Source organism: Trichomycterus rosablanca, chromosome 14 (genome assembly GCF_030014385.1).
Source record: "Trichomycterus rosablanca isolate fTriRos1 chromosome 14, fTriRos1.hap1, whole genome shotgun sequence".
NCBI classification, from domain to species: Eukaryota; Metazoa; Chordata; class Actinopteri; order Siluriformes; family Trichomycteridae; genus Trichomycterus; species Trichomycterus rosablanca.
In genome coordinates, this window is record NC_086001.1 from 190001 (window position 1) to 200480 (window position 10480).

The 10480-nt window shown below is 41.4% G+C and overlaps 1 protein-coding gene across 1 annotated transcript in view; it reads left to right on the plus strand.

The window, feature by feature from the left end:
* Positions 1–1304, plus strand: part of znf219 (zinc finger protein 219) — a 14645-nt gene extending 13341 nt beyond the window's left edge. The window contains exon 5 of the mRNA XM_063008792.1: positions 150–1304. Coding sequence (XP_062864862.1) covers positions 150–1120 — 971 coding nt within the window. The 3' untranslated portion in view covers positions 1121–1304. The remainder of the gene's footprint in view (positions 1–149) is intronic.
* The last annotated feature ends 9176 nt before the right edge of the window (positions 1305–10480 follow it).

A 10480-nucleotide genomic window follows, 5' to 3' on the forward strand; every position in this document is an offset into this window, starting at 1 on the left:
GGTTGTTAACTTGATCTGGACCTTCATGTTACTCAGAATGAATTCACAAATGAAAAGCTAACATGCTAAATTACCGACCAAACCCTCATTTCCTGCTGAAGTTCTGTAGTGATCAGTAATATAAATCTAAATAATCTGCTTTGTTTTAGGTGAGAGACCTTATAAATGTCCACACTGTGACTACGCTGGAACACAGTCGGGCTCTCTGAAGTACCATCTACAGCGACATCATCGCGAGAGGAACGCCATGATGAACTCCAAGAGTTCCTCGTCTCCTGCCTCTAGATCTAGTTCTCCTCGAGAAGGAACTTCCAAACAACATCGACCGTCCTACTCGCACCAGGGACTGTTTGCTTCATCTAGAAACGCCCAGCATTTGGTGTCTGGAGGGCGGAAACCTAACGCAGGTCCTCGTGAGGTTCCTCACAAACCCAGACCACGTCACAGAGAAAGAGATTTGGAGAGTCAGTATGGGTTTCATTCTGGGATGGTGCAGGAGCTGTATCCAGGTGGAGTGGATGGGTGGGCGGCAGAAACACCTAGAGCAAAAATGCCCAAGGTATCACGCCGCAAACCCCTCATCACCAGCCGGATGGTCCCAGCGAATGGATATCAGAAGAGCCTGACCTCAAGTTCTTCCCAGGAAAGTGGACCTCTGGATCTTTCACGTCGTCCAGTGGAACCAGCTGGAGATCTGCTCAGTAATCCTGAAAGTCCAGCAGATGGAACCGGAGGAGACGCCACCCTCAATCAGTGTGTATTCTGCCCTTTTCGAACTTCATCCACTGAGCTGATGGCCATGCACGTTCAGGTCAATCACACCAGCAAGTCTCGCCGAAAAAGCTCCATGACCTTGGATCAGTGCCTGCCTAAACTGACCCCATCTGAGATGACCAATAACACAGCACTGTGGAAGTTCCTACGTGAAGGAGACGGCATCATGGAGGACTGGATCAAATACGGGGCTGAAAATGGTGCCAGTCTGGAGGACTCTGAGCAACTGGACGACCCTGAGGAGGAGGAACCAGAAGATGTAGATGAAGACATGGACGTAGTGAGGAATTTACCAGGTATGGACGAGGATTTTCCTGACCAGGATGAGGAGCTGATTGGAAACTAAAACCTTCTCCACTGATCTGGTTCTGGTTCTGTACCAGTAAGGTAAAGTGGGCGCTTTGTTTTTAAACCTTCTGCATTGTTCGTGTTTTTGTTATGGTGGTGAAATGATGCCACCTCGAGTCTCTGATGCCACGCAGTATTTTGGTGGTGGAATTAAAGTAATATGCAAAGAACTGCCTGTATTAAAGTGCATATCCAGAACTCATGGGGGAGCACGAGGGGGTTGAGGGGAGTTTCGACTGGGCACAGGGGACCCCATACAAAAAGGACTTCCAGGGTCTCCTGAACATGGTCATGAGCTGAAGTTTGGAGGATGGAAATATTACTGTGTGTGTGCCTTCAGATCCCCCCTCCACACTTTAGGTGAGTGGGGCCACACCCCTTTCTACCACCCTTCCACCCCTCTCACACACATTTAAAGTTAAACGAGTGGAAATCCACAGAATTATGAGACACTACCACTGTGGAACGTTGATGTTCCAGATTAGAGACCTAGAGATCTAAATACATTCCCTGAGGTGACATGGTTCCAGAACCAGAACCAGCCCTCTGCTGTAGAAACGTAATGGTTCTGGATAAAGAGGATGGAACCAGTACTGCACTGGATTACAAGGGTTGGTGGAGCAATTCCAGTTCAAACACCAGCTAGTATGGACATGGAGTCTGTGGAAAAGGGTTTAACAGTTGGTCTAGAACTACCAACGGCACTGTGATGGTGGAAAGTGTGGAAAGGTTCCTGATGAGAGAACCTAAGGACCAGCATCAGAAGTCATAAGGACTGGTTTCAGAACCAGTACTGGTGCTGTTCCAGTGAATGGATTTTGGAACCAGGATGAAAACCAGCATCATGTTAGTGTTCAAACGTTCGTTATGAGGAACCAGCACCATGGATCTGAGCTACCTGAGCTGCATTCATCTTTCAGTCTTTCATCTACTGTGAATTTGTAGAAAAATAAAAGCAGAAATTGAACTGTAACGTTTTTCTGGAGGATTCTGGATGGAGAAGAACGTTGACGTTACACCAGCAAACCTCCACTGAAACCATCCTGATCACTTCCACTCGTTCTTCTCCGGACTGTTGCTGGTCACACTGTGATGACTGAACTTTAAAAAAAAAACTAAGAAACGATTTTCTTCACATCTAAAGATTTGATTTCATTCTTTACAGTTTGAGTTTCTGATGAACAAGAACTGATTCCTGATGTTAGATGATGTGGAACGTCGTGCTGTGGACGGACGAACAGAAGCTTCCACAGAACATCTCACTTCAGCATCTGGAACAAAAGAGAATCAAAATATCGTTCAATAATGAAATACTTTTATTTTCTTTTTAGTGAAATAAGACGAGAAAAAAGTTCCAAAGCGTCAGAACCGAAAAAACAAACGTAGAATTAAATCTTTGTTATTAAATGTCATGTTTTTAATGCAAAAAACGTGAAAAAATACTAAAAACTTTCTTCACATCCCAGTAGAAACATGTAGCTTTTATAAAAACATAAAAAGCTTCAAGAAAAATCACAAAAAAAAAATAATAATAATAATAAAATAATTATAATAACCCTAGACGGTCTGAAACACTGTGCACAAGTTTAGTTCTGCTTTTATCTTAATATAAAAATAAACATTTCTGTTTTTAATATCGTTTCTGTCACTTTAGGTTCCGATGTATCGCTGCACATTTTAATCAAATCAACCTGAAACGAAGCTGCACAATTAGGTTAAAATATAGCAAATGTATTCCCAATATTAAAATCTACTGATTTATTAATATTGATTTATTATAATTTTTAATCGCTAAAATATATATAATTTTATATTTTTTAAAGAATTGGAGAATTTGATCAATATTCTCTTACATAATGATTTTAAAAGTGATGTTTATTCACATTAAATTCATCTTTAATATTTAATAAATGTTAAACTTCCAATAATATATATATCAACACATCAAATTAAATCAATATAATTATTTACCAATAATTAATAAGCTAACCTTGGCTAAGCTCTTCAATTCTGTGATTAGAAATAAAATGATCATTTATTGTGCAGCTACAAATTCAATCGATAATAAAGTTGATAAAATCAGCTGATCAATCAGTGAATAAATCAGATTCATTTCAGCACTGAAGCGATCAATAATAATGAAATGATTTATTAGTTTATTTATGTGGACGTGTTCAAAACACAACACATCAGCGTCAGTCTGACTGACCCAAACCAGGAGAGAATGAGACCAGACGGTGGGATTAGATCCGATCTGTCTGCTGATTGGCACTGCCAGCTTTACTGACTGTACCGTGTGTGTGTGTGTGGGTGTGTGTGTGTGTGTGTGGGTGTGTGTGTGTGTGTGTGTGTGTGTGTGTGTGTGTGGGTGGGTGGGTGGGTGTGTGTGTGTGTGTGTGTGTGTGTGTGTGTGTGTGTGTGTGTGTGTGTGTGTGTGTGTGTGTGTGGTTGTGTTGCGCCTTATGACAAGTTTAGTAGCCCCTGAACTGCTGGTCATTAAAGGTTCAGCTCTGAGCCACTGTGCCTTCCACACCTCCTCTAGAACCTCCGATCTCATCTACAGGAACCTGCAGGAACTTACAGAAACATAGAGGAACCTGCAGGAACCTACAGCAACCCGCAGGAACCCGCAGGAACCTACAGGAACCCGCAGGAACCCACAGGAACCTACAGGAACCCGCAGGAACCCACAGGAACCTACAGGAACCCGCAGGAACCCACGGGAACCTACAGCAACCCGCAGGAACCCACAGGAACCTACAGGAACCCGCAGGAACCCACAGGAACCTACAGGAACCCGCAGGAACCCACAGGAACCTACAGGAACCTGCAGGAACCTGCAGGAACCCGCAGGAACCCACAGGAACCTACAGGAACCTGCAGGAACCCGCAGGAACCTACAGGAACCCGCAGGAAATCACAGGAACCCGCAGGAACCTACAGGAACCCGCAGGAACCCGCAGGAAATCACAGGAACCTACAGGAACCCACAGGAACCATGTTCTCCTCACTCTCCCTGATCTTTTGTTTACTTTGTTCTTTATTCTTTTAGTTTTTTACTTTTAAACTTTACTTGTGATGATCCTAAAGTTCTGAGTTCCAAACTGTCATGAACACATCCAGTACTGATGCACCGAAACAAAACAGTGATGTTAGGGACCTGATGCTAATTCGTTTAGCTTCTTTAGACACAGAACGGTGTGGTTTTATTTCATTGTATTTTATTGTGGTTTGTTGCTGAACATGTGCTTCCTATTAACTGGACTTTATTAGCAATTATGCTAAAGTAAAACACAGTAAAATAAAACAGTAAATAAAACTCGATGTGAAGCAGCTACTGTTGGCTTGCCAGTAAGCGCTAGCTAGTTAGCATGTTAGCACTGGTGCAGTGTTCAGGAAGCTGTGTGTAAAATCAGTGTTTTGTGGTTAGCTCTATGCTAAGCTAAACGTAAACAACTTTAATGTTTCTATTTGTTTGATAGCTCGTCTCACTAAACTAAACTTTACATAATTAAAATAAATAAATAATAAATAACTGAAATAGCAACAAATAAAATAATATCAGAAATGAAATATAATTCCTATAATCACTAAACATGATTAAACTGATTTAGATTCTGATGTTGGTGCATCAGTTCTGTAACGTTTGTTTTATTATTATTATTGAATGTAATAATGATGTTATGAACGATTTATTTTATATTTATATATTTTTTATTTCTGACTCAAACACAAACTACTGAAGCCTGATTTTCCTTGTTAGCACTGTGGCCTTCATCACAACTCCATTAGATTTTTAATTATGTGTTTGTATTAAAATGAAAAGTTTTTTATTATTATTTTGTTGTTTTTTGGTATTATAAAGAAGATAAAAAATAAAATGTGTAGTTTGTTGTACAGATCTAGAAAATAGACGTGATGTTTGTAATGAGAAATTCAACCACTGAAGCCACTTCAGCTCTTCTGATCAAATCTGTCCATCAAATTAAATCAATCAATAATAAATAAAAACAATCAGTATTAGATTCATTAGTCAGATTAATTCATGAATTTCTGATGAATGAATTAAAGAAGAGCTGAAGTGGACATGAGGTTGAAGTCTGTAATAGTCGTGATGATGATGATGATGATGATGATGATGAGTTTAGACTAAAGGAATCAGATCAAATGTAGTCGTATCTAATCAAACTGTGCACTTAAACATCAATAGTGGAAAATAAAAAACAATAAAATATAAACAAGAAACGTTCTGTTTGTCTTCTGTTCTATTTTTTATTGATTTATTTATAACGACACTAAACCTCATCAGAACAGCCAAACATTACAGATGGTTTTTAACACGACTTAATCATTAATATTTGGGTCATTCTATAATTTGGGGTACATTCCATGTCCAATGATAATAATTATATTTATTCTAACTATGTTCTTTAAAAATGTCATATTTTACCTATTAATGGAAAACATGTTGTAATATCACAAAAACATGATGTGCATCCTATGCTTCATTTAACTTGAAATTTGTCATGATGTTCCTAAATGAACAGTTTTTGCTGTGTCCATTTTTTAAGTTGAGGATGCCTTGGTTTTAAAATAATGAATAAAATCATTAAGGGCAACAACATCTATTTTTTTATTTATTTTAAAAGTTTAAATACTAAAGAAAAATAATATTTTTTAAATTGAGTTTCTCTTTTAAATAATTTAAATATCTTTATTTATTAATGTCCGCAAAAGTTCTGTCAACTATGTTACTAACAGAACTCCACTCAGCAACTCAAAAATGGTTTGTTCTAAAACTATGTGACCAGCATTACATGATATCATTTCTCTCTGTGGAGGGTATATTGAACAAACTGTGGTGAATGTCCTCTTATTTTTTTAAATATTTTATCTATAATAGAACATTGTCAATGAGTATATTAATTGACCGTCAACTATGTTACATACCTTGTTATGGTTACAATTTTTTTTATAATTTTAATTCAAATATATGTTCAAATTAGACATTATTCTGTTCAAGAAATGACGTGATCAGCCAGGCAAGGTCTACCACTGAAGTTATGGGTCAAAATAGGGAAACTGTCAACTATGTTACCTGTCAACTAAGTTACCTAGTAGTCTACATCTACTGTCCCTTTAAAATAAAAAATAAAAAAATTAATGTTTAAGCTTTGCAAATAGTGGATATGTTATACTAAAGAATATATTAACTTGAACCACTGATTGTTTTATTGAGAGAGAACATTGTTTTTGTACTTTTTTGGTGATGTGAAATGTACCCCAAATTATAGAATGACCCATTTACTGGTTAATTGATTACACATCAAACCAATAATTTCCATTTGATCACATCATGATGCGCTAAAAGTATGAGACTACAACGGAGGAAGGAAAGAGCAAGCCTCAAGAACTGGCCTCACCAGCCACCAGAGAGCCAAACACTGACGGAGAACCAAGCATCGCGCTGGAGATCTATCCTCAGACTACGAGGGGACGCCATCATCAAAAGTATGTGGACACACTCTGTATTAATCAGCACAGATGTTTTGAGGACCATAAAGAAGTGGTTTGGAAGGAACTTCAGTGGTCTGCACAGAACCCCAAACCCCTATAATTCCTACACATCAGAATAAATGTGAAATGATATAAAATGAAATGAAAATAAATTACAAAGTGCCTGATCATAAGAATGCTATTTGACTAAATGGGCATAAATTCTTACAGACACACTCCAAAACCTTGGATTTGGAGGCTGTTCAGGCTTTGAAGTTGAGTTGTACTTTAAGCTTATTGATAGTGACCACATACTTTTGGCTATTTAATCGTTCAGATTTAGCTTTGACTCCTTGGTGGAACTTTTAGATCTTCATCAGTAATATATGTGTTACCTCATTCTGGAAAGCTGTCCATCACCGGTGTGTAGAAGTAAGCAGAACTGGTCCTGGTCCCGGTTCTTTCTCATGTATGTAATTAATGTACCTGCGTTACTTGTAGTTCTCCAGCAGATGGCGCTCTGTGTCTAAAACTGATCTAACATGCTGCTGTTAAAAACACAAACCGGTGCAGAGACAAAACAATTCACTCCATAAACCGCTGGGATGGAAAAATAAAAATAAAACTAAACATTTTGTGTGAGTTTGCCTCCCCCCCAACACCTCAACTGGCCCCATCACTGCAGAATCTCATTCTGATGACTGACTGGGTGGAGAAACTGTGACTATGATTTACTTTCTTCATCAAACTAGTCAGTGACTCACAGCACATCACCCTTTACTGTAGAAGGTCAAGCATTCAAACCATCTCTGTTCTCTTGATGTAAAACGAGTTTCCGAAATGTACCTGCAGTTACACTTTTCGCCAGAGAGGCCGCCAAATTCCCCAAATCGAAACAAGGTTCCACACTGCAGATGTGCTGTAACATACACCTGTACAGATGTTCATTCATATAATCATCCAATCAACCACGCACACACACACACTCACACTGATCAAGATCTTTAGTTCATCTTCATATCAAACATCAGATCTAAAGAACATCTGACCCGAGTGTGTCTGAGCGCTGCATTGTGCGTGGTGAGATTTTCACCCTAACAGTTCACACTATTAGTACAAAAACATCCATTAAGCGGCATTTCGGGAGACTGTAATGCCTTATTAATGAGATCGATCAGAGCAGAACGACCAGGATGGTTGAAGCTGACAGAACAACTGCGGTGAGCAGGAAAGATCTCAGAACATGTCAAGATCTCGTCAGGTTCAGATCCAGATCCAGATCCAGTCAGCCAGAAGAACGAATGTGAGGCTTCAGTGGACACGGGCTCACACAGACTGGACACGTTCATTTAGCTTCTTATTATTAATATTTCTGGAAAAAAGATATTATTTATTGTGGTGAAGGTGGTGGTTGTGATGGTATGATGACGTGATGATATGAGGTGATGGCGGTGGTGTGATGAAGATGGTCATTTCCTGCAGGATAATGAAAAGGATCTATCTATAGTGGTCATGGTGAAGGTGAGGTTGGTGGTGATGGTTGTGATAATGTAATGGTAATGGTGGGATGAAGAGGAGGGTAGTGGTGGAGGTGAGATAGTGGTGGTGTGATGGTGGTGGTGTGATGAAGAGGGAGGTGATGGTGGTGGTGATGATGATGAAGGTGAGATGGTGTGTGATAGTGGAGGTGAGATGTTGATGGTGTGAGGTGATGGTAATGGTAGTTATGGTGTGATGAAGAGGGAGGTGATGGTGATGATAGTGAAGGTGAGATGTTGATGGTAATGATGATGATGGTGGTGGTGTGATGGTGGAGGTAAGATGAAGAGGGAGGTGATGGTGGTGGTGATGAAGATGGTCATTTCCTGCAGGATAATGAAAAGGATCTATCTATAGTGGTCATGGTGAAGGTGAGGTTGGTGGTGATGGTTGTGATAATGTAATGGTAATGGTGGGATGAAGAGGAGGGTAGTGGTGGAGGTGAGATAGTGGTGGTGTGATGGTGGTGGTGTGATGAAGAGGGAGGTGATGGTGGTGGTGATGAAGGCGAGATGGTGTGTGATAGTGGAGGTGAGATGTTGATGGTGATGATGGTGTGAGGTGAATGGTAATGGTAGTTATGGTGTGATGAAGAGGGAGGTGATGGTGATGATAGTGAAGGTGAGATGTTGATGGTAATGATGATGATGGTGGTGGTGTGATGGTGGAGGTAAGATGGTGATGATGGTGATGTGAGAAATATTTCCTTGGCTCACATTAAACCTCCTCAGACCAAATCAGACAAAGTTCTGATGAATCTGAGTACCGCTGCTGTATGGCGGTGTAACCATGATGCACCATTTCACCTCAAACTGCTTCTGTCATCAGGACTGTGAGTCCTAAAACCTCCCCAGTCATCAGATCTGAGTCCAGTGGTGCAGGTTTGGAATGCGGCAGAATGAAGGTGCAGTGGAGCCGGATGCCAGGAGAACGTGTCCACCACGTGGTCAGTGAACCCATCCGGTGAAGAGTGCTGGGATGTTCTGGTCAGGATCACTGCGCTGTTCCTAATAAAGTGGCCGCGGTGCTGTGGATGTTCTGCTGCTGTGTGAGTGAGTGGGTGATGTGGGCATTAGGAGGCGGGGTGGTGGTGGTGGTGGGGGGGGGTAGAATGAGGGATTAGGAGGGGGGTTGGTACAGTGTGTGTGTGGGGGGGGGGGGGTAAGAGGAGGAGGAGGAGGGGTGTTTCACTGCGCACACCCGCCGCACTGCTTCATCCATCCACATACCGCATCGTTCCAACAAGCCGCATCAGCATCAGCATCCTGCCATACACAGCGCGCTCCCGATCACATCTGTCTGATCCGATCACATCTGTCCGATCACATCTGTCTGATCTACGAGACCCACTGCGGCACGTCCAGCCGAGGAGGAGAAGCAGGAAGAGAAAGAAACGAACCGGAGGAATTAAAGATCCGCAGAAGTGCAGCTTCAGCTTCAGCATGAGTGAGGTGAGCTCGGCTTCATCCGCATCAACTACAATAGAAAAAAACAGAGTAAAATAGAGTACAGTAGAGTAAAATAGAGTAGAGTAGACTTTAATAGAGTACAGTAGAGTACAGTAGTGGTGCAGTACAGATGCAGTAATCCTCCGCTTCCCCCTGATTTACTATAAACGCGCTGTACTGAAGCTTTCGGAACTGGCGCACACACACTTCCCGTGTACGGATCACTGTTACACCCTCACCTGCACTGCAGCACAATTCAAAAGGTACCAAAAGTCAAATTTATTTGCCCCCCCTCGCTTTCCTCACCCCCCGCGGTGCTGATGTACTGTTCCTCTCCTCCTTCAACACTTATTCATTATTGACGGGCCGGAGCGGGGACTCGACCCGAGCGCAGGTATTAAATAACAGGTAGAAGCTGATCACGTGACTCCAGCACCCACCGTCTCGGTCCGGTTGAGATCCGCACCGGGACTTTTCTCCAGTCTGTCTGTGTTCAGCTCCGGGGGAAGGGGGGGGGGGGGGGGGGGTCATGAGATTCGATCACTCACTCACTCACTCACTCAGTCAGTCATGGTTAGCAGAAGCTTATTTTCCATTAAAGATCAGACCGGTGCTTCACATCAGCGGTTCTTTAGTCTTGATCATCTTCCTCACTGTGCTCTCGGTGTGATCTTTGCAGTACATCCGATCCTACACAGAGTAGCAACAGTAACACAGCTGAATGATTAAAAATATATAGTTAAATATTATTATTTATTGTTGAGATTTGCATGTTCTCAGAAAGAAGTGGGTCCTAAAACATGCAGATTGTGGATTGACTACTCCAAAACTGGTGTACAGGTGTGTGTGTAATGTACAGGTGTGTATATGCGTGT